The sequence below is a fragment of the Phoenix dactylifera genome, chromosome 14 (assembly GCF_009389715.1).
Source record: "Phoenix dactylifera cultivar Barhee BC4 chromosome 14, palm_55x_up_171113_PBpolish2nd_filt_p, whole genome shotgun sequence".
In the NCBI taxonomy this organism is placed as follows: Eukaryota; Viridiplantae; Streptophyta; class Magnoliopsida; order Arecales; family Arecaceae; genus Phoenix; species Phoenix dactylifera.
In genome coordinates, this window is record NC_052405.1 from 9360408 (window position 1) to 9384597 (window position 24190).

At 45.4% G+C, this 24190-nt stretch overlaps 3 protein-coding genes across 10 annotated transcripts; 2 read left to right on the forward strand and 1 right to left on the reverse strand.

Annotated features, from left to right (window-relative positions):
• The first annotated feature begins 1761 nt into the window (after positions 1–1761).
• LOC103696676 (protein FAR1-RELATED SEQUENCE 11) lies at positions 1762–9849 on the forward strand. Of its 7 annotated transcripts, none has more exons than XM_039133574.1 (6): positions 1762–1960; positions 3042–3129; positions 4202–5816; positions 6110–7123; positions 7214–7657; positions 8004–9849. In XM_039133574.1, the coding sequence occupies exons 4-6, from the start codon at positions 6146–6148 to the stop codon at positions 8616–8618; spliced, it is 2037 nt and encodes a 678-aa protein (XP_038989502.1). In that variant the 5' UTR covers positions 1762–1960; positions 3042–3129; positions 4202–5816; positions 6110–6145; the 3' UTR covers positions 8619–9849. The 7 variants fall into 7 exon arrangements, with proteins under 7 accessions (XP_038989502.1, XP_038989499.1, XP_038989498.1 ...); XM_039133573.1 differs by having other exon boundaries at positions 1763–1960; positions 2929–3129; positions 4202–5854; XM_039133572.1 differs by having other exon boundaries at positions 1763–1960; positions 4202–5854.
• Positions 9850–10501: 652 nt separating this feature from the next.
• LOC103696678 (APO protein 3, mitochondrial) lies at positions 10502–14636 on the reverse strand. Of its 2 annotated transcripts, XM_026800984.2 has the most exons (4): positions 13816–14635; positions 11991–12468; positions 11025–11863; positions 10502–10949 (listed from the first exon to the last, which is right to left on the reverse strand). In XM_026800984.2, exons 2-3 carry the CDS (start codon positions 12416–12418, stop codon positions 11035–11037), a joined length of 1257 nt encoding a protein of 418 aa, XP_026656785.2. In that variant the 5' UTR covers positions 12419–12468; positions 13816–14635; the 3' UTR covers positions 10502–10949; positions 11025–11034. The 2 variants fall into 2 exon arrangements, with proteins under 2 accessions (XP_026656785.2, XP_026656784.2); XM_026800983.2 differs by having other exon boundaries at positions 10502–11863; positions 13816–14636.
• Positions 14637–15158: 522 nt separating this feature from the next.
• LOC103696024 lies at positions 15159–16289 on the forward strand. The gene has a single exon (XM_008777512.4). The coding sequence runs from the start codon at positions 15624–15626 to the stop codon at positions 16125–16127; it is 504 nt and encodes a 167-aa protein (XP_008775734.1). The 5' UTR covers positions 15159–15623; the 3' UTR covers positions 16128–16289.
• Positions 16290–24190: the final 7901 nt, after the last annotated feature.

Sequence of the window (24190 nt, forward strand, 5' to 3'; positions counted from 1 at the left end):
TTTCTTCTGCATCAATCTTATGATGGGATTTCACTAAGCAGAGCAACAGAAGCAAAATAGCAACTGTGATCTAGAATATCTAAACATTGGGATCTTCTTTGCCCCCAGCGAATCTGTTAATCTTGAGAAAAGTCTTTCAATTCATTCTCTCAGTGAAATGAATTGATGGGGTCTTCGAGTCTTCCTCTTAAAAAAAAAAAAGAAAAAATCTTGAGAGGTGCCTAATTAGAAGCCAGTGTTAAAAGCAAACTCGATTTATTCGGAATATCTTCTTGCTGAGTTTATGGTGGGGAATAAACCATATGTGCTTTTGCTTCAATAACTGCCAAAGACGAACGTGGGAGTCTTTATATACCATTACACTATACATTACTCCAAGACAACATAAAATAGATTAATCAATACGTAGCTTTAATTGATTCAAAATGGCTTTTATTTTACTAATAATTGATGGAAGGTGAAATGGATCGTCCTATTCCGGCATGGAGTCACCCAATTCCGGCAGAGTAAACCCCAGAGTTGAGCAGGCCGAAGAGGCAGACCTCGGCCCCGCTGAGAGCCTACCTCGGCCCTGCCAGGAGCTAGGTTGACCTTGGCTCCGCCCAAAGCCAAGCTGACCTTAGCTTGCCAAAGGCCAAGCCGACCTCCACTAGAGGCCAGGCCGATCTCAGCCCAGTAAAGGCCAGAGCCGACCTCGCCAAGCGCACGTCGCGGTCTCCAAGCCTGCCCGACCTTGCCCGCAGCCGTACCTGGCCACGTCATGGCGCACCAGCCAAGAGCCATACCCTGCCACGCCCGTTAAGGGCCATACCTGCTACGCCCGTCAAGGGCCACACCCTGCCACACCCGTTGACACGCTATCTCCAGCTATTGGCCCGCTGATCATATCTCAGTCCGAGATTTCAGATAACAGTCGTCACCCTCATCCTATAAAAAGGGAGTAGGAAAGACCCTCGGTAAGCTTTACAAGCCTTCACAAGCTTTTGCAGGCATTATTAAGTTTCTACAAACTACTACAAGATAGTTTTACGCTACCAAAAACAAAAAAAAAAGGCACTTAGAAAGCTCTCCTCTCTACGAAAATGTCTGGCTAACTTAGCCATCGGAGAGCCTTCGCCGGAATTTCCGGCCAAGACTTTGTGCAAGTACCCCGGAGTGCAGAGAGGTGGCCATCTTCCTCCTTTCCTGCCAGCGCCTTCTCAGAAGTACCCAGAACACCGGAGGCAGCTCTCTTTCTCCATCCTCGGTCGGCGTCCCTTCGGCTCCCTTCCGGGGTGGTCGCCCTCAAGCCAGATTTCAACCATAACAATAATAATATAGTATGCGAGAAGAATTATAATTTTATTATTAACGTTAGCTATATGGAGAATGGAGTGTTTTATTCGGGCAAAATCTTTATTTTAGTATATATATATATTAGGTTTCTTATGCAAATTGTGATATAATAAATTAACCAAATACTGCAATTGGCAAATAACTATTTTTGTCATTTTGTTTTGTATAATTTCAGTACCAACAACTTATAAGTTATAGCAGCCATTTTCCAGAAAAAGGAAAAAAAATGCTGAGTTCAAGGAAACCTCGAGGACGTCCGTGCCCTACCCTTTACCCCAGGGGCACCATGGCCGTGGCCTTTAGATTCGGTGGGGTGGTAAGAGATCAGAGACCGTTCAATCGTAATCGGACGGTTTCCATTGCAAGCTTAGTACTCGGGATCAGACGTTCAGGATTTAATCAGGAGGTTGGACATCGAAGAGATCAGCAAGATCAAGCTTTGCTCCCCTCCGGCGCATGTTAGGGTTTGGCCTTTCTCGAAATCCTTCTCCCTCTTCCACTCCGCGGATCTATAATCTCCTTCCCCTCCACCCTTCTCTACCTCCTTCTCTCCCTCACTAGGGCGCTATTTTGGCAATTCGAGGGGTGGATTGGAGAAATGTGGTGAATTTTTGGATCAAATTTGGTATGAGAAGTTCTATCTGAAATCCCAACGCTCAAATGTGGTGATTTTTGACTTTTGATCCTATCTTGAGTGTCTCTGGTTTAGAGTAGTGATCAAGAGACTATTTTATGGTTTTCTTTGACTAATTATTAGTATTCTTAATTTCAGCAGGGGATTTTGTTTCTTTTCTTGTATTTTAATCTTTCCTGCTACCAAATCTGATCTTTTTTTTTTAATTTATTTTTTTCCCAATGGTGTCTTCTCTATCCGGACTTTTAATTGGGTTTGGTTTCTGCGTGCAATTTCCAGGCATTTTCTCAACAATTTAAACTAAAATACCTTTCCTTTATTTATTTTTTTTCACGTGATAGATCGTCCATAACGGTTGAATTCAGAGACTCCTCTCTTTAATGTCCATTTGGTTTATCTTTTTATACCGTAATTGATTTCCCTGTTCTTATTTATATGATAGAGTGCCGTGCTTTTGTTGAGTTGATCTTGAAAAAAAGGCTTCTTTCTTTAAAAAATTGATATTTCTCTCCTCTGAGCTGTTTAAGGATGCTGCATTTTTTCCTTGTGAATTTGATGTCGAATTTATATTCGAAAGAAAGTTTCAGCTTAAAAGAAGATGAATTGTTAATATTATTTTCGGATTTAATGGAGCATATCACTTATAGTCAAATTAGTTTTTGACCTTACATTGCAATTTATGAGCGTAATCACTGCTGTGATTACTGCTACTGATGTTTAAGAGTCAATTTCCTTCGAGTATTCACTCTACCTGATGACTGATTTTTCTCAATGTGTTGTATTTCCACTTTGTTTTACATCAATGTAATTGCAAAATGGCTAACAGGTATCGAGTATAAAATATGTATGATCAAAATTTACTTTTACAAAATTTACCTTATTGAAATAGACAGGATATGCTGCTCTTACTTCCAGATACGTTATACCAATTCCTCTTTGTGCTCTTCTCTGTTTTGTAGAAAGAACAGAATCTTTTCGTGTTGCTATCATGTTATTGTCTCCTCAGTTGGGCCTATTGATTTCATTTACTGTTACAAATGCTGAGTAGAGAATATCGTGTTGCAATTTGTAGAGTATTTGAGCTGGGCATCACTTGATTTTCATAACTTGGAATCTGCAGTAAATATCAGCAGCTTAGGTCTTCCAATGATCTCATGAGAGTATGTTCCCAAACTTTGTTGCACTATTCTCTATGTGCTTGCTTTTGCTAACCTGGCTTGCAAGTGCTCATAATTTGTGTGTCATGTGGAGGAATTGTATCAATAGCTTGTCCAGTCCCATTGCTCAAAACGCCAGCTTGTAAGTGGGCTGTAACAGAATACTTGCTAGGCATTTATTATTTCTTAAGATATTTGTTAACAACAATGAGCCTTGACCTGTTGACTAGCAAATTCACATTACCTGGCGATTTGGTTCATTGGGAAGGGCAACATACCATGATTTTTATGACTTAACTGGAAAATGCTAACATATTCTGTTTTACTTGCTAAACAGTCTTGAATATTCATTTTAGATAAAGCCTCAATCAGCTAAAAATTTGAAATATTTTGCTCAGTATTGATTTATTTGGGTCAATTTCTTCTAGCTGTGGAATGAAAGGCTAATTATTTCTTTTGATATAATTCCCATAACTATTACTAATTGCTTATTTTGCAAACTTGTTCTGAAATTTAAAGTGAAATATCCTTTAGTTGTGCGGAATTACAATAGGAGTGTAGATATATTTCTGATGGAGGTTTCTTTTTAAGGTATCTGCAAGGAAAAGATGCTTTGCATATTTTAAAGTAATATTCATGACCTATGATGCCTTGTTGGAGTTCCTAGGTATCCGGGCTGTTGCTTGAAATTTACCCTTTATCTGTAATAGAAATATTAAACTCGTTTTTCACTCATTAGCATAATTATATTTATATTTATTATATGGCATTTGAAGAAAACAATCGAATTCAAATTTGCACAAAAATTTGAAACAACTTTTAGTTTAAATGTCATTTAAGACCCATTTGGTGGATTCAAAGTTTTGTGCTTGGGTGCAATGGTAAGGTTGCTCCATTATGACTTGGGTGTTATGGGTTAGAAACATGAAAAAAGACTCTCCTCTATTTTTAGATGCCCTTTTTTTTGGTGGATTCTTTATAAAATGGTTCCAAGACTCTAAATTTCTGTTTTTTTCTTTTTATTTTTTTGCGTCTATATCTGTGCTTATGCATGTGATATTCTTTTTCTAAATAGAGGAAGAAGCGTGAGAGTCAAAAAGCTAAGTGAGAACCAGCTATGAAGATGAACTATGACGAAGAACAGCTGCACATGGCCAGACCAGCTAATATAAGGCGTATGCGAGTCTAAGGATTGTGATGAATGTCTTGACCATTTGAATGACATAAATCCAAATTTGCACTATGAACTAATAAAGTTGCAGAAGATCCTAGAAGCGCCGATACTTTTGGCACTGTTAACCACTAGACTCCAAAATCTTAAGTTGATAGGAGGATGGTCCATACATATTTAACGTCACCTAAAGTTTCTTGCTTATCTGGGACTATCCTGTTCTCCAACAGGTAGTAACATGATTAGGTCAAAATTTTAGATCTGAAGTTTTAATTTGCAAATGGTGGACTTATGAAGATTTAGAGGCTTTTGAAGCCTCGCTATGTGTACCTGCCATTAAAACTGCATGAGTTGATTTTGACCCATCAATTTAGCCTCCCATACTACAGCCATTAAAGCCTGCATGCATGGTCACCAACCGGATGAAATATTGCTTGTGCTAGCTATTGAATGTCCTGGTCGAGATATAGTTGGGAGTAGTACGTTGCTATGATATCAAATACACAGAGCAAGGGCAAATTTTGATACTCAATGTCCCAAAAGTTAAGAAAGTTTGGTGAAAATGGAGATTCTGAAGAGCTAAAAGCAGTAAAGAACATACAAGGATCATGTAAAGAGACATGGAAAGATGAAGAAACGGTGGATGAGTTATAGAGATGGCCTCTTGGAAACAATGAATGAGTGGAAACACTATGGAAGGGGTAAATAGGCATCACCTTTTAACTGACAGAGGAGAAAAAACGATTAACACATTAATTACTGTTCAGAGGAAATACATGTCCAAATTAGGCATCTGCAGATACCCATGATAAAATGCTCTCATTATTCTGGGTGGAATTTAGGCTTTATTGTCGCCAAAGGAAGGCAGAAACTATTGTTTCTTTCAATTTCAGCCCACTGATGATGATCTTCTGCACACTACTTATTATGTCTGGGAAGCAGGCTATATTTGTTGGATTCTGTCGGTGTTCTAATGTTAAAAACATGGTGTTGGACTGGCTAGAAAGTAATAATTAGAACTTTCTGATAGTCAGCTATCAATAGGAGACTCTGTCATGCACTCATGCTCCAGTCTATCATCCGATGAAGGCACTAATGCAGATTGGTTAATGGTAGCTGAATCGAGTGATAGATATTGGCGACAGATGTACATATCTTGCATTCAAGACTCCAAGTTCTGGTTTTGGATGATGCTCACAGTGATGTGACACCACAGGAATTGTGGAGCAAATTTTGGAGTGACAGCTACTGCAATAATCTCTGCTGGAAGCAAACTGGCTTTGCATAGACATAAAGGGATCATAAGCGAAAGGAAAATTCATGACATGTTAATTATGGGCACATGATTTGCAAGCTCTATTTCTTAAATGTTACATGTGAACTTCGTCATTGTCTCACCGAGTATCATCTTAGTTTATATTTGCTCATATATGCCTGATGGCCTGATATGGTGGTTCTACAATGGTGTCATGCATGCAGTTCTGGTTCGGTCAACCATACCTATGTTGATTTATAACATGTAATAGATACATTCCTTGAAATATTGAAGTTTGTCCGGTATGATCATCCTAACCAGAAATAGAGATCTTTCTTCTCACTTAAATGCTATTTTCTCTTGAAAGAAAAAATAAATTCTCCTCTTGGATTTGTTCCTTCAAAGTTCTTGATATTGAGGAACTTGTTCTTCTTTTCTTTTCTTTCCTCTTTTATTTAAATTTTCAATTCTTGGTTTGCCTTTCTGTTCCTTTTTCTCCTGTCTAGTTTTGCATGGCATGATATGTGATAGAAGATGATACACTTTGTCATGTGCAGGGTTTTCTTCCCAGCTATTATTCTGATGCAAAAGTAATGTCAGCAGAAGCTAGAGCAATGTTAGATGTTTATGATGATCCCTCAGAACAGAGGTCCTTATCTTTGGATGACACTAGCAGCGCGGAAGAATCACCAGAGGACACAAGGCTTTCATTAGAAACCTCCATTGATGCAATTCCTTATATTGGCCAAAGATTTGTTACTCATGATGCTGCATATGAGTTTTACAGTGAATATGCAAAGCGATGTGGTTTCTCAATTCGTCGTCATCGAACAGAAGGAAAAGATGGAATAGGGAAGGGACTCACAAGGCGGTATTTTGTATGTCATCGTGCTGGCAATACTCCTACGAAAGCACCAAATGATAGTAAACCACAGAGAAATCGGAAGTCTTCTCGATGTGGGTGTCAAGCATACATGCGCATCAGCAAAAGCACAGACATGGGGGTAACTGAGTGGCGAGTTACAGGCTTTTCTAACCATCACAATCATGAACTCTTGGAGCCTAATCAAGTGCGCTTCCTTCCAGCCTATCGCACTATCTCAGATGCTGATAAAAACCGCATCTTGATGTTTGCAAAGAGCGGTATTTCCGTACAGCAAATGATGAGATTAATGGAGCTAGAGAAGTGTGTTGAACCTGGATATTTGCCTTTCACAGAAAAAGATGTGAGAAATCTCATACAATCATTTAAGAAGGTGGACCAAGATGAGGAGAGTATTGACCTTCTTAAAATGTGCAGGAACATAAAGGAAAAGGATCCCAATTTCAAATATGATTTCACTATAGATGCCGATAACAGGCTAGAGAATATTGCCTGGTCATATTCCTCATCGGTCCAGTCATATGAGATTTTTGGAGATGCAGTTGTATTTGATACAACACACAGGTTAACTGCTTTTGACATGCCACTAGGGATCTGGGTTGGCATGAATAACTATGGAATGCCATGTTTCCATGGCTGTGTTCTTTTGCGGGAGGAGAATGTACGGTCCTTTTCATGGGCATTGAAGGTGAAGCTTCAAAACGCCGTTGCTTAAACTTCTAAAAGCTCTAACTTTTCCTTTTTTTTTTCCATACTCTAAATTTGTGGTGCATGACAGGTGTTTTTAAGCTTCATGAATGGAAAGGCTCCGCAAACAATTTTGACTGACCAAAATATGTGTCTCAGAGAAGCAATAGCTATCGAAATGCCAAGCACAAGACATGCACTCTGTATATGGCTTATTGTCGCAAAGTTCCCATCTTGGTTTAATGCAGTTCTTGGAGAACGGTATAATGACTGGAAAGCTGAGTTTTATAGACTCTATAATTTGGAAAGCATAGAGGACTTTGAGCTTGGATGGAGGGAGATGGTCAACTCATTTGGGCTTCATACAAATAGACACATTACCAATTTGTTTGTGTTTCGGTCGCTATGGGCACTGCCATATTTGAGAAATCATTTCTTTGGAGGAATGAGTACAACAGGCCTATCGAAGTCGATCAATGCTTTCATTCAGCGGTTCTTGAGTGCACAGACCCGTCTTGCTCATTTCATAGAGCAAGTATGTCATGGGGATTGTTTATTCAAATTCCTAGCTTGCATCAATAACAGTGATCACTCAAAATATTAGTTTCTTTCTCATGAACTTGCTTTTTATACATAGGCATAAGGCACTCCTAGATACAGCTCAAGAAGGCATTATTTGATAAATACGATCATGACTTAAGATTAATATCTGCAAAGGTCTAGAGATTTCTTTTCTTTCTTAAGTTCTTTTTCTTTTTGAACTTATATTTCCTCTATTTTAATCCTAAAACCAAGATTGTGAAAATGCTGAAATTTCATGTTTCTTTGGCAAGCAATTTGCTCAAATATAGTGAATGATTTTGTTGCCACTGTCTCCATAGGTTGCTGTAGCTGTTGATTTTAGAGACCAAGCTGGGGAGCATCAAACCATGCAACAAAATTTACAGAATATCTGCCTCAAAACAGGTGCTCCAATGGAAGCTCATGCAGCTGCTGTCCTCACGCCCTATGCATTCTGTAAGCTCCAAGATGAGCTTGTCATGGCTGCCCACTATGCCTCATTTCAGATGGAAGAAGGCTGTTTTCTTGTTAGACACCATACTAAGATGGATGGTGGCCGGAAAGTGATTTGGATACCACGGGAGGAACTTCTCTCTTGTAGCTGTCATATGTTTGAGTTTTCAGGAATTCTCTGTAGGCATGCTCTACGAGTGCTTTCCACACTCAATTGCTTTCAGATTCCAGATCGGTATCTGCCCATCCGTTGGCGTCGAGTTAATTCATTGCCTTCAAAGCTAGTGCAAGCGGCTGCTGCAAGTGAGCAGGCTGAGCAGGTGCAGGCTCTGCAATCTATGGTCTCAGCTCTTATATCAGAAGCAGCTAAATCAAAAGAGCGGATGGATATGGCATCCAAGGAGATCTCAATTCTATTATCCCGCATAAGAGAGCAACCCATTTCGCTGCATGGTTCAAGAGACTGTGTTCATAGGAGTTGATGAATTTACTCTTGCTAGAACTCATACTGGCTAAAAAATAATAAAAGCAGAGCAAGATGATATGTAAGATGGTTTGGCTTTTGTTACAAGAACAGGGAATTGCAGGAGCTGAGAATACAGTCTGTTTTTGTTTGCTGATAAACACACCGGAGAGCTGGGCGTTCTGTCAATTATAATCAGCATCTTTCACCAATTGTGGAACATACATACTCAACATTGCTATGCAGTTTTGTGGTCTTTAAATTTGCAATGCAATGTTTTATCTTCCACAACACTTACAGAATATCAGTGTTTTATGCCATGAGTTGAATTATATACAAATTTACAGAATATCGGTGTTCTAGGCCATCAGTTGAATTATCGGTGTTCTAGGTCATATCCAATTCTTCATTGTTTTGTGCCACCAGTCATCTATTACCTCATGCTGTAAAATTGCGAGTAGAAATTTAGACTCAGCCAGCTTTCTTTGGAACATTTTCAGACGTTTCAGGTCGTATGCATTGACTGTTTTCATACTCTTATATTTTCAGTGGTGATCCCTCATATTAACTGGTAATGTTGCGTTATGTAAGATTTCCCTTTGTTGTAATGAGAGGCATTACATTTTTTGTCATCTTTTTATCAAGAGAAGGCTTGGAAGATGGTGTTTCAAGGTCATTGCAGGTACATGTTCCTATTTATCAGGTTGACTGACTTAGCAGATATTCCCTCTGCATGCTATGGGCAACAGCTTTGCTTCCAGATTGCCTGCAGTAAGATTTTATTCTGAGATGCCAGTATGGATCATCGAATATCAGATTACTAGATGGTGAGGCATTTGACGTTCGGATAAACCGAATGGGTCTCCAAAAAAATCTGTTACAGCATTGGTGGTTTGGTGTGATAATAGAGCAAGGCTAGACAGGAACATAGGCTCTACTGGAAATAAAGACAACGGATGTCAAAAGCTGCTCAACAGCATCTGAACAAGAAAAGCCAGCAAACATGTGGATAGCTCTGTAAGTTTACTATCATTGCATGACATGATATAATCAAAAGAATACGACTAACCGGATTATATGGGGTTCATGGGACAGTTGATGTGGCATCATCTTTTCGTCATGTGGAAAGAGGTTATAACATCAAAGAACTAATTCTTTTTGTGGCTCATGTAAATATCATGCTGATGAGAGATACATTTCAATGTTTTTTTTTTTTAATGAAATCTGCTTATAAAGCAGTCCACCAAACATTTTCCTGTTACCTTAACAAATATCCTAGGGTTGTTCCATTGTCGCAGAGAAGTCCCACTAAGGCACCGTGATTTGGTTACATGTTCTTTTGTTTTCTATTTTTTCAGATTAGAAGGGGTAAATCCCCACCTTTTACCCTATATTCACTCCATCCCTCGAGCATTGACTCTAAGTAGAATCAAACCCTCACTTCTTTGCTCAAGAGGCATGATATTATCCGAGTAATATTCATTTAGACGATGATATAATGCATAAATTCATACCTACAGCGGCCGTCGTTGCTCAGCCGGTAGAGCACATGGCTTTTAACCATGCATAAGCATGGGTACACTGCAAACATTCTTGATACAATTTTTTTGATTTGTAAATTTCAGTTTTTGATTTTTTATGATATTTTATTATCCAAATACTATGTTTTTTCAAGATAAAAAGGTGCAGATGTTGATTTAACTATCATACGTATGGTTTCACATCCATGCTGGACGTAGAAAAAATGTGTATATCTAACAAGTATGTCGTAGACTATCGAAATGACATGTATAACATATGGACATTGATATTACTATTTGCAAAACAATTAGATACATCATACATTATCGAAATGATATATATCATACGGACATTGATATTACAATTTGAAAACTAATTAGATTACTAGAAATTATAAATTTATTGATTCGATGGAAGAGAAGGAATCAACAAAATCCTGTTAAGCCTTATATGTGTAACTTCTCTCTCTCAAAAAAGAAAAAAAGAAAGAAAGAAGAAGAAGAAGAAGGAGAAGCAAGCTATTATGCCCAAGCTTCATAATAAATCTCTTCATGAAATCACCATAAGTACTTGTCACTAATGGAGGATCGACTTTATATGTGTACTTGTCACAAGACAGAGCAAACAGGGGAAGTGGGTAGCTGCAGCATCAGCACAGAATCACAAAGCAAAAGGCCAAAAATAAATGAAGCAGACAGGAAACGGGTAACTATATTACAGAAGCAGCCACAAGTCTTTGATACCTTTCCCTTATCTTTACATTCTTCTTAACAGCATATTCACCAGCTGCTTTACAGGTAAAACAATGCAGGCTCGAAAAATTAGAGATACTGCTAGCGTAGGATGCTGCCTCTGTCTCTGTGTCCGTAGCCTCAGCCTATGCCTTTAGGTCTTCACTTAGAAGAAAAAAGAAATCAGGCAACAAGATCATGTTCATCAAGATTAGGAGGTACAACATCCAACCTCATCATACTTCTATATTGTTTAGGTACTGGTGCTCCAGCCTGCACACAAAGCTCCACAATGGCTGGAGCCTTCCCATAGTACCTCTTTAGCTCATTAACTAGTGGGGAGCCATGCAAGTCCCTCACGTGCCATACATAGTTTGGCCTAATCAAATCATAGATGGTGGCTTCTTGCCATCCATGCAAACCATCGCGGTGCTGGTGCTTTGAAGCTTTGCACATCCTCACTTTGTGTCCCTTAGGCCCAACCTGGACTTCAGGGCAATAACCACAGGTTACCACACTGTATTTCTTCAAAAGCTTCATAGCCCCTGATCTCATCTCCAACCAAGACTGCAATGTCCTGGCACTCAATTCACTCACCGTCATTTGCTCTTCGAATATGCTGTCCATGGAGCTGGCTCTTCGAGACTGATTCACTGATTCAAGAGTTTCCTCTACTGCCACAGCCTGTTCTTCTGGGTCGAAGTCTACAATCCTTCCATCAATTGAGTAAACAGGCTTAGTTCTTCTTTTTGTTGGGTAACCTTCAAGGTCTAGACCTGCTTGGATGCACAGCTCTACTACTGCTGGAAGCCTTTGGACTCCAAATCTTTCTTTGTGCCCAACTCTTGGCTTCCCAACTCTATCATACAGGTGGTAGCAATATGGGAAACCTACAACATCTCTAAGTCCTCCTCTCCTCCACACATGGATAGAGTTCCTTGAACCACACTTGGGGCCTTCACAACTCCTAATCTCGTGCCCAAAGTGGCCAATGTGCACTTCAGAACAAAACCTGGTCAATATAGGATCTTAGTCACCCTCAAATTATTTTTCTTGTTTATCGCTGCCAATGGGGTGCTCAAGGTGCCAAAAAATAGTGACAATTTCGTGAGCTGGATGGTGTGGATCAAGACTCTTACCTGCATCTTTTGACAGGGATAGCAGCATCACCATTGACAAGTTTGGAGAGACCATGAAGCAGTGATTCCCTGGCATTGTACACTTGATGGGCTACCTCAATGAGCTCAGGGACAAGGAGGCCATTCTCCGGGGCATGTTCAAGAAGGCGGCATGGGTTTTCCTGCCTAGCCCGCTTCTCTTCCTTGGCCCTTTGGATCAACACTTTCATGGGGGTTGGATACGGTTTCCTTTCCCACTTCTTCGCAGGCTTCGGAACATCAGCATATGGGAAATCCTCTCCTTCCTCATTCTCCTTTGTATCCCCTGTTTCTTTGTTATCACAAACTCTTTGGGTGCCAAATAGAGCTGAGAAGTTGATTTGAGTCTGTGGAATCTGCCTTTTCTTTATCCAAGAATAATGTTTCATCACAAGCCTTTGCAGTAGCATTCCCCTTTCCAAGCTGTTATTGTTCTTCCTTCGTTTTCTTATAAATTCTTCTGAAAAAGGGCAGCAAAACATTTCTTGATAGTGAATTTAGAGCAGTCATTTGCTGGTGCTTAAACGAAGTAGAATTTTAACTATAAAATAAACAAATACATCATCAACTAAAAAATTTGCAACTGAATAACCTATAAATGACAATTAATATACAAAATATAAACAGAATAATTACCAATTTAGGAGAAAAGTTTCCATGAAAAAGTGGTTCTTATTGTGAGAGATTTAAATTTTCAGTTTGTGAATTTCTTTTCATTTTCTCTAATGAGCCATATATATTGCCAATAGGTTAGTTATTTATCTTACAATTGATCAGACATTCTAGTCATATGAGTCAATACCTAAGGAAAAGAAAACATATGATAGTTTAGGTTCATCTAGTTATTTCAAAACTCGAAAAACCATCCCCTTGGTTTCTACTGGTTGAGTTCATATCACTCAAAAATAGAGGTTCATAAGTAAGGAAACAGATATATGGCAGAAGAAAGTCCTGATCCATTCCCGTAGATGATTAGCCAAAATTTCAGCAATAAAGATTAATTTGAGATGTTCTACGTAGGTCAGCAAAAGCAAAATCCAATTTGAAGCACTAGAACCTAGGTTGTTGCGTGACCACTGCAATCTTGCAAATGATAAGATCTAGAAAGAGGCATGTAGAGACAACGACATATGTTTATCATGCAAAACTTTAACCACAAATAGAACAACAAAATGTAGAGGTATAACTTCTCTTGGTTCCCATTTGCTTCTATCTCTGTGCTTATAGCCCTCCTACCATTTTAACTTGTTCTCTGAGCTGATTCGAACTCAGATGGCAACAGAATTCATTCAATAACATGCTCAAAATTAATAAAAAAATGTACCAATAGTTATTTTCCATAATCTGAAAGCCTGAGTAGCAGCACTAGATAGGTCAACTAGTAGAACGGTGCAACACAGAGAATTCTGTTGCAATGAATATATATTTGATATACCTCTAGAACAAGCGATCGAAATATTAGCATCACTGAGTCATTTTGACAAACACATCAACGCAAATATGAATGATAAGAAACAATAACAGATATGCATGCTCCATCCAACTGATACAAATCCGAGAGATAATGCAGCAGCACGCAATTACAAATAAAGAATATCATATAATCCGATGAAACAACGTGAAGCCATTCATAGAAAAGACATGCAATTCTTGTTTGGTTTCTTCAAACACGTATCTCCCATACAGTCCGAAGGAGATAACGGGGCGCCAGACGCTATAGCATATAGACAAACACTTGGAAGGAATGAATTGTCGACAGAGAAAAGACACGCTACAGCCGAAAGTAGGGAGAAATATTGCAGCCAACCTTCAGAGAGAAAGCTGTGATTCGAATAAAGAAGCAATCGACTACTTGGATTGCGGGCGAGGAGGAGGAGATAATCGTCACGGGTAAGGGGCTCCCCGACGACTTGGAATCTTGGTTTTTGAGCAGAAACACCACCCGTAAGGGAAGTTATATATAGCTACCGTCCGCGCAAATTATATCCTACGCCAGGTGTACCAGCTCATCAATACACCGGGTTAATAAAACTCCGCCACGTGGATAACTGACCACCTCAGCGTAGGGAAAGAAAGGAAGCGGAGGAGCCGCTTCCCCTCCGCCGAAACCCCGAGTCGCCCTCGCCGCCGCCGGCCAAAGGAAACCCCCTTCTCTTCTCCCCCAAAACACCAAATCACCGAAACCCATCCATCTTCGTCCTCAAATCCAATCAAACTATCGTCCCCATCTCCAACTCAATCACCTCCCAATCTTCCAAGAAAAGAGCCTCTTTCCCTGGAATCGGAGCCGCCGCTGCCTCCTTGGATCCCGACCCCGCCCCCCATCTCCCCCGAACCCCGGACCCTCAAGTCCCATCTCGCCGCTGGCGAGACCCTCTACGGCTTCTTCCTTCTGAGCTCCTCCCCGACCCACCTTTGCCAAGATCGCCGGCTTCGAGTACGTGGACGAGGACATGGAGCACGGTCCCGGCAGCATCGCCGAGGCCCTCCCGTCTGCCCTTCCTTGCCGCCGCCCGCATCCCGGCCATCCTCCGCCTTCCGACCTGGGCCAAGAAGGTCCTCGACCTCGTCCCCCAGGGCCTCATGTTCCCCATGATCGAGTCCCCCACCCATCGCCACCATCCCCCTGTCAGTTGTCCACGTGGCTTCGTTTTATTAGTCAGGTGTGCCTCTGAGCTGGTACACCCGGTGTAGGATAGAATTTTTTTTTTTTTTGGGAAGCATAAGATAGGAAAACGCACCATCTGTAATTTTATAATATTTTTTTACATAAAAACCCTTCTAAATATTAAAGTTTATATAAATATTCTTTCAAATTTATATTCGCATATATACCCTCATAAAATATTTATTTTGTGTTCCATTCTTTTTTTTATTCTTATTTTTGCATATGTACCCACACCATCTAATACCGTTAAAAAATTAACAATTTCAAATTAAAAATATTAAAATATTTTTAATCGGTAGATATGCATAAAAAAATGAAAAAGTAATGTCAAAATTTTATTTTATTTTTAATTAAAATAATATAGTTTTTATTAATAGTGTTAGAGAAAGTGTTTGTGCAAAAATAGTATTTTATGAGGTATATAAATAAATATAAATTTTAAAAAAATATTTACATATATTTAAATTTTTAGAAGCATATTTATGTTTAAAAAAAAAATTATAATAGAACATGTGATAGCTCTTGCCATGAGCCATGACTCAATAGTAGCAAAAAGTCCCAAGTTCCAAATCTCTAATCACCAAACATAGGATAGTGTAGAAATCTCTTTTTAACATTAATAAAGGCAAAGCATCTATTCCTGGAATATCCCCTCTCTCTTTCTCTCCCTAGCCGGTCTCGCTCTTCTCGAACCAATCCTGGAAAAGTCTAAAACCAGATTCTCTCTCTCTCTCTCTCTCTCTCTCTCTCTCTCTCTCTCTTTCTGAACTCGTTTGGAAAGCCATGATCTTTTGGAAACAACTACAAATTTAGCAAGCCTCCAAAGCCCATCAAATCCCCCATTGCCTCCTTTTCCATAACCCCAGCACCTCCACGTAAAAAAAGATCCAATCTTTTTGATACATTCTCTTCTCCATTCCCACCATCCCATCCCACTCCGAGCCACCATGACCTTCTCCTCAAATTCCCACCTCCCAGCTGCTCCCACGTCCAGAACCCTTCTAGCGTTTCTCTTGCTCCTCTTCCTCTCCCTAGCCTTCGCCGAAACCAAGCTCTCGGACGCCCCCACCGCCTACGAGCTCCTCGAGAGATTCAATTTCCCCAGAGGAATCCTCCCACAGGGAGTACAAAGCTACCTAATGAGTAAAGATGGCACCTTTGAGGTCTATCTCAGCGGGGACTGCGAGTTTAAGGTCACAGGGAGCTATCTGTTGAGGTACAAGAGGAAGATAACCGGCACGGTGAAATCGGGCACGCTTAAGGACTTGAATGGGATCAGCGTGAAGGTGTTGTTCTTGTGGTTCGGCATCAATGAGGTCGTGAGGAGTGGCGATGAGCTCAACTTCTATGTTGGCCCGCTCTCGGCCTCCTTCCCCTTGTCCAACTTCGAGGACTGCCCCCGGTGCCGGTGCGGCTTCGATTGCGCCACCCCCTTGGTTTCGGATGCTTAGAAGGACCCTGCTATCGTGGGTGATCAGCGAGATCTCTTTCTCTTTATGTATGTTTTGGTTTTAATTCTAGATCATGGATTTGACAGTGATAATCTTTTCTCTTCTTGTATTGGAATTTGGAAGTTGAATTAATAAGGATTATATACTTAGTGTGCTTGTGCAGGCTTGATCCATGCATTCGTGTGATTTAAATGCATTTAGTTTATACTTAGTATAAAAAATTCTTGAATCAAGATTATATGTTTGTATAGCTATCTTTTTTTCTCTTCCTGATGTTATTTGTTGTTATTATACAGCATTGGATGTTGAACAGATATAGATTGGAAATATCGGAGCCTTATTTTCTTGATTATGGTAGTTGGATTATGAATTTGATATTCTTAGAATTTTTCTATCTAATTGAATTCTTTCGTTGATTTGATGTGTGATACAAGTAGGGACAGGAGTGGGGTCTTTTGTATTTCCCCTTACTTGTTGTGGTTCCCCCTGTCCAAGGGTGGAGAGTAACTGCTGCCTATTTTTGGTTGCTGAACAATGTTTTTTTTTTCCCTCTCCCTTTCATCTTTACTTTGCAGATTCTTTGGTGCTGTAAGATTTCTATCTTTAAACCTGTTTGCGTGTACAATTTTATGGGTGATACTTTGAATTTGATATTTCAATTTAGATGTCTGACGGATAAGATCATTTATTTCTTGTGCTTCTGTGAAATTGCTCTAGGTAGGTTTTGTTGGGGGAATAAGATTTTTCCCCCCAAGTGACACAAATGCCCCCAAGAAGCCGCACAATCGCCGACCCTGAACAGCCGAAGTCGGCGTCCGACCTCGGAACGCCCGACCTCAAGACATCCGACCTCGAGACCTCCGACCTAGGAAAATCCTGATGCTCAAGGTCTACCCTTGTCAGCCACCTACTACGGCCGTACTCCTCTGAGGTCCAACTGAGGACCATACCCTGCCACTGCTTCAGCATTTATTGCGCATGGCCGCTGTAACCCTCCGGCTTACTCCACCATTAATGCGGATCTCCGGCTTACTCTACAATTAATGTGGATCTCCGGCTTACTCCACCATTAATGCGCATGGCTCCTGACATCTACGGATCCTCGGCTCTCCACGGCAAGTTAGCCCAGCAGAGTCTGGTCAACCATGATAAGTCTCTGATCTCGGCCATACCTCCGACACCAATGCAATGATTCGCCTGGTAGCGTACTGGTTCGGGTCGTACGACGCCCTCACCGCCGACATCAGTACAATGATTCGCCTGACCGTGCGCCGACCTGAGCCACATGCCGAGCCGTACTATGGCCTCGCCCTGTTACATCACAGGTAAACCGACCCCCACCTATAAAAGGGAGCCTTGGCTTCTCAGGAGGGGGTTGGGAAATTCCGCGCCTTACAAGCACTGTTCATCTCCTCCTTACACTATCTGCCCCCTCCCTGACTTGAGCGTCGGAGGGCCGGCGCCGGAAAACCCGGCCACCGGTTTGTCTGCAGGCACCTAGACGGAGGACGCCGCCCGCTGACGGATCGCTGCCCCGCTGTGAGGACCTCCCAGCTCCCTCTCTCCAGCCACCCCAGACGGAGGACGCCGCCCGCCGACTGGTCGCCGCCCCGCCGTGGTGACCCGCAGCTCCCTCTCCCTCGACCGAAGATTGCCCCCGGGTCCAATTTCTAGCAACAGTTGGCGCTAGAGGAAGGGCCCGAGTAGCAGTCATGAAGTTGAGAAGTAAGGGAGCCTCCAACGTCTCCCGGCGTCCCCCGCAAAGTCCTGGACGCTCCGTCCAGAATTCTCCAACTCCGGCTGACCCAGTTCCTCAGGTCCAGCCGGAACAGTTCAATGCCCTAGTACAGCAAGTCCAGGCCCTGGCCGCCGCCGTTCAGGGCCTGCGACGTGAGGAAGCTTTACCAACGCTTCCCCCGCGGGCCCAGGTCCCGCCGGAATTTCTTCCCAACGGCCCGGTTCTCCCCGGCCAGAATCTACATGGCTCCTCCAGAGCCAATAACGAAGAACGGACTTCCCCCCAAAGAGAGCTACCGGGGGAGGATCTCAACAGAAGACTCCAGCCTTCTGAGGCTGAGTCAGCCCCGGACCGCCATGAGCCGGCGCAAACCGCGGCGACAATCCTGCGGGTGGGGGAGCTCGACAGAAAGGTTGAGCACTTGGAGCGCCAAATTGCAGCGCTCCACAGCAAGAAGGCGAGGCAAGAGGGAGACTTTGAGTTCACTACCAAGTCCCCCTTCTCCAGCCGGATCGAGGATGAGCCGGTTCCCGCGAGGTTCAAAATGCCTTAGGTGGAGCCCTACAGCGGAATCACCGACCCTCTCGACCACTTGGAGAGCTATCGGGCCCTCATGGCCCTACAGGGGTCCTCGGAGGCCATACTTTGCAAGGCCTTTCCAGTAACCCTCCGAGGGACTGCTCGGCTTTGGTTTTCTGGACTGAAGCCGAACACGGTGTCCTCTTTTGAGCAACTCGGCAGGCAGTTCGCCACCAACTTTGCTGCCAGCCGGCGCCAGCGGCGGATGTCAGACTCCCTCCTCGACATCAAACAGAAAGAGGGGGAGTCCCTCAAGGAATACCTGGATCGCTTCACCGCCGCCACATGGGAGGTTCGCGAGCTAGACCAGTCGATAGCCATGTCGGCTCTGAAGACTGGGGTTCGTTCCTACCGATTCCTCTTCTCCATCGAGAAGAGCTTCCTGGCCGACTTCACCGAAATGTTGGCCCGGGCCCGGAAGTATGCCAAGGCCGAGGAGGCAGTTGCCTCTAGGCGGGGAGCAATTGAGCCCGCCTCTAAGAAGCAGAAGAAGCGCCGCGAGGAGCGCGACCGACAAAGGAGCCGATCCCCCCGTCGAAAGAAGAATCTCCCCAGACTGAGGAGCCCGCCCCGTCAGCAGGGGCGACCTCAGCAGAGGACCCCTCCTCGACCGAGGTCCCCACCACGGCCTCGGACGTACCCGGGAAGGTACGAGAACTATACACCCGTCAACGCCCCCCGGGCCGAGATCCTGATGGAAATCGAGGGTCGGGACTTCTTTCGACCCCCGCCGCCTATGCGAGACACGGGATTTCCCCGTAATCCCAGGAAGTACTGTCGCTTCCACCGAGACCGTGGGCACGACACGGAGGACTGCTTCCAGCTCCGGGACGAGATAGAAGCACTCATCCGTCGAGGAGTACTCAACCGGTTCGTGAGAAACCGGCGCGAGGAAAGGAGGCCGGCGGAGGATGTCGTACCAACCGAAAATCCGGACGACAACAGGCCCATTGCCGGCACCATCAACATGATTGGAAGGGCCTCAGCAGGAGCAGCCGCCCCGGGAGCACCCCCGAAACGCCCACGCACTGATGAAGTCATCTCGTTCTCGGACGAGGACTTAGAAGGGGTCGAGACCCCTCACGATGACGCTGTGGTCATCTCAATGATTGTAAATAAGTTTGATGTAAAGCGTGTCCTAGTTGACAATGAAAGCTCAGCCAACATTTTGTATTATCATGCCTACCAAAAAATGGGGTTGACAGAAGGACATCTCCGGAGGATCAATGCCCCACTGGTCGGGTTCACCGGAGATTCGGTCCCGGTCGAAGGTGAGACCAGCTTCCTTGTCACAGTTGGCCTCGCCCCCCGGGAGAGCACTGTGAGGACGGACTTCCTGGTGGTCCGACTGCCCTCGGTCTACAACGCCATCCTTGGGCGGCCAGGGCTGAATGCCCTTCGAGCCGTAGTTTCAACCCACCATCTGCTCATGCGGTTCCCCACCGGCCAAGGAGTAGGCGAGGTCCGAGGAGACCAGCTGGTCGCCAAGCAATGCTACACGGCGGCCCACGGAGTAAAGCAACCGACCGAGGCGACAATTCAGCCAACGGGCCCTTCATTGCCCATAGAAACCCTCGATGCGAGGGACACCCTCTGGAAGAAGCAAGTAGAGCCCGGTGAGCTTCTCGTTCAAGTTCCACTAAAAGAAAATTTTTCCGAGCTAACCGTGCAGGTCGGCTCCGACCTCGGCGCCCGCGAGAGGGATCGCCTCGTCAGCTTCCTGCGAGACAATGCTGACGTCTTCGCCTGGTCGCCTGCGGACGTGCCGGGAATTGACCCTGAGGTCATGGTTCACCGACTCCAGGTGAGGCCAACCAGCAGGCCTGTAAAGCAGAAGAAAAGGGGCTCCGCCCCGGAACGGCAACGTGCTGCGGCCGAGGAGGTGGACAAACTCCTCGAAGCCGGCTTCATCCGGGAGGTCTCCTACCCGGACTGGCTCGCCAACGTAGTCCTCGTAAAGAAGGCCAACGGGAAATGGCGTATGTGCGTGGACTACACCGACCTGAACAAGGCTTGCCCGAAAGACAGCTTTCCCCTTCCAAGCATCGACCAGCTCGTCGACTCTACTTCAGGGCACCAACTGCTAACTTTTATGGACGCCTTTTCAGGGTACAATCAAATCCGAATGGCGCCAGAAGACGAGGAGAAGACGGCCTTCATCACCGATAAGGGCACCTACTGCTACAAGGTGATGCCCTTTGGCCTGAAAAATGCTGGGGCCACCTATCAGAGACTGGTCAGCCAAATTTTCAAAGACCAGATCGGCCGAAATATGGAAGTCTACGTGGACGACATGCTGGTGAAAAGCCGAGCGGCGGAACACCACATAACCGATCTCGACGAGACATTTGCCAAGCTCAGAAGATACAAAATGAAGCTCAACCCGGCGAAATGTGCGTTCGGGGTCACCTCGGGCAAGTTCCTGGGTTTCATAGTGACCCAGCGCGGAATTGAAGCCAACCCGGAGAAAATTCGGGCACTGCAAGAGATGTCGCCTCCGAAGACAGTTAAGGAGGTGCAGCGGCTCGCAGGGCGAGTTGCCGCCTTGGGAAGGTTCGTCTCTCGGTCAGCCGAGCGCTGCCTCCCTTTCTTCAAAAGCCTCAAACGGCCGAAAGACTTCCGGTGGTCAGAAGAATGCCAGCGAGCCTTTGAAGAGCTCCGGAGCCTTCTGGCCTCTCCCCCGCTGCTCACCAAGCCCCAGAGGGGCGAGGTTCTTTATCTATACCTGGCCGTCTCCCCGGCCGCAGTGAGCTCAGTCCTCGTCCGGGAAGAGGACAAGCTCCAAAAGCCGGTCTATTACACCAGCCGGGTTCTCAGGGATGCTGAGACCCGATATTCTAAACTTGAGAAGACCATCTTCGCTCTCATCATCTCGGCTCGGAGACTCAGGCCTTACTTCCAAGCCCATACAATAGCTATATTGACCGACCAGCCTATGAAGCAAATATTGCAAAGGTCGGATCGTGCGGGGAGGATCGCCAAATGGGCGGTTGAGCTCGAGGAATTTGACCTCGAGTATCGGCCCAGGCCGGCTATCAAGGCCCAAATACTCGCCGACTTCATCGTGGAGTGTACTCTGCCGGACGACCCCGAGTTGCCACCCGTACCCGTGGAGGAAGCCCCGAGGCAGCCATGGGTCCAGCACTCGGACGGGTCTTCAACCTCGGGGGGTAGCGGAGCCGGACTCATCCTCACCAGTCCAGACGGAGTAGTGGCCGAGCAAGCCTTGCGCCTCGAATTTCCGGCCTCGAACAATGAGGCCGAGTATGAGGCTCTCATCGCCGGGCTCAAGCTGGCGAAAGAACTGAAAGTGGAAGACCTGACGGCCTTCAGCGACTCCCAGCTGGTAGTGAACCAGATCCAAGGAGACTTTGAAGCTAAAGAGCCATCCATGCAAAAGTATCTCCAAAAGGTGCGGGAACTTACGTCTGCCCTGAATTCTTTCAATATTCAGTACATTCCCAGGGCGGAAAACTTCAGGGCAGACCAGCTGTCCAAATTGGCAACCTTCCGCATAAGCGAGCTTTCCAAGGGAACAACGCTCGAGTATCTTCAGATCCCCAGCACGGAGGAACCCGAGCCCACCATGTGCATCGACTCCGAGCCAAGCTGGATCGATGGGCTCGTCTGCTACCTCCAAGACGGGACCTTACCTCATGACGAGACGGAGGCTCGCCGAATCAAGCGCCAAGCCCCCCGGTATGTCCTATACGAGAATAGACTTTATCGTCGATCATTCACTTCTCCCCTTCTCAGATGCCTCCGCCCCTCCGAGGCGGACTATGCCCTCCGAGAGGTCCATGAAGGGATCTGCGGAAATCACATGGGGAGTCGGGCACTAGCCCACAAGATCCTGCGGCAAGGATATTACTGGCCCACACTCCAGAAGGATGCGACGGATTTCGTCCGGAAATGCGATCGGTGCCAGCGAAATGCCAATATCCAGCGCCGACCTTCGGCCCTGCTGGCTTCTATCATCGCCCCCTGGCCATTTGCCCAATGGGGGATCGACATCCTGGGGCCCTTTCCCCAAGCCTCCGGACAAAGAAAGTTCCTGGTCGTCTCCATCGACTACTTCACCAAATGGGTCGAGGCCGAACCCGTCGCCCGGATCACCGAGCAAAAGATGCGGGACTTCGTGTGGAAGTCCATAATCTGCAGATTCGGACTACCCCGTATCCTTATATCCGACAATGGTCGACAATTTGACAATGTTCATTTCAGGAAATTTTGCTCCGAGCTCGGCATTGATCACCGCTTCACCTCGGTTGCTCACTCCCAGACAAACGGGAAAACTGAGGTAACTAACCGCACTATTTTGCAGGGACTCAAGGCTAGGCTTGATCGGTCCAAAGGACAATGGGTCGAGGACTTGTACAATGTCCTTTGGGCGTACCGGACCACGTTCCGACTGCCCACGGGAGAGACCCCCTTCAACCTAGCATACGGCACTGAGGCCGTCATCCCGTTGGAGATCGGCCTGCCTTCTCCAAGGGTGGAGCATTATGACCCCGACACCAATTCTTCCCAGCTCAGGAGCAACTTGGACCTCGTCGAAGAGACACGAGAGGTCGCCCGGGTTCGTATAGCAAGATACCAACAGCGAACGGCCCAATACTACAACTCCAGAGTCAAGCCCAAGCTTTTCAAAATATGGGACCTTGTTCTCACGAGAGCCGAGGCTTCTCAACCGACCGAGCGAGGAAAGCTCGCCCCGAATTGGGAAGGGCCGTATCAAATCGCCCGGGTACAACGATCAGGGGCATACAAATTGAAGTCCCTGGAGGGGACTCCGATCCCGCGAAGCTGGAACTCCGAGAATCTACGAATGTACCACCAATGAAACCCCTAGGGGTTCAAAACAATCAGGACAATGGACTCAGCTTTCTTTTTGCAAATAATTCTCTCATTTTGATGACTGTAATTCTCTTCTAATGTTGGGTCGTCTGTGATCCTCAGATTCCCTGGCCAAAAATCGGAATGCCCCGAGGCTCGACCGTAGAGTCCCAAACTCCCTCGACCTCGAGAAGTATCGCAGGACGACGAAACGTCGACCGGCGCAAGATTCCCTCGACTAAGGTCGGGATGCCCCGAGGGTCGACCGTAGAGTCTCAAACTCCCTCGACCTCGGGATGAAGCCGTGAGGGATGGAAAGGGTGGTTCCACCCGGGGCGCCACAAAGTGGACCCCCGGAAGCGGTCGACGATCCCCGATCTCCTGACGAACGATTCCTCGACTAAGGTCGGGATGCCCCGAGTGTCGACCGTAGAGAACCAGACTCCCTCGACCTCGGAAAGCGTCGCAGGTCGGTAGAGCGTGCCCAGACCCACCGACCTGACGAACGATCCCTCGACTAAGGTCGGGATGCCCCGAGGGTCGACCGTAGAGTCTCAAACTCTCTCGACCTCGGGACGAAGCCGTGAGGGGTGGAAAGGGTGGTTCCACCCGGGGCGCCACGAAGTGGACCCCCGGGAGCGGTCGACGATCCCCGATCCCCTGACGAACGGTTCCTCGACTAAGGTCGGGATGCCCCGAGTGTCGACCGTAGAGAACCAGACTCCCTCGACCTCGGGAAGCGTCGCAGGTCGGTAGAGCGTGCCCAGACCCACCGACCTGACGAACGATCCCTCGACTAAGGTCGGGATGCCCCGAGGGTCGACCATAGAGTCTCAAACTCCCTCGACCTCGGGACGAAGCCGTGAGGGGTGGAAAGGGTGGTTCTACCCGGGGCGCCACAAAGTGGACC

Bases quoted from the DNA above. Each gene is read 5' to 3' on its own strand.
- LOC103696676 (XM_039133571.1), top strand. The intron at 7,124-7,213 runs GTGAAGCTTCAA...GGTGCATGACAG, and splicing joins CCTTTTCATGGGCATTGAAG to GTGTTTTTAAGCTTCATGAA. The intron at 7,658-8,003 runs GTATGTCATGGG...CTGTCTCCATAG, and splicing joins TTGCTCATTTCATAGAGCAA to GTTGCTGTAGCTGTTGATTT.
- LOC103696678 (XM_026800983.2), bottom strand. From the start codon at position 12,418: ATGCTACTGCAAAGGCTTGTGATGAAACATTATTCTTGGATAAAGAAA. The intron at 11,864-11,990 runs GTAAGAGTCTTG...TATATTGACCAG, and splicing joins ATCCCTGTCAAAAGATGCAG to GTTTTGTTCTGAAGTGCACA.
- LOC103696024 (XM_008777512.4), top strand. From the start codon at position 15,624: ATGACCTTCTCCTCAAATTCCCACCTCCCAGCTGCTCCCACGTCCAGA.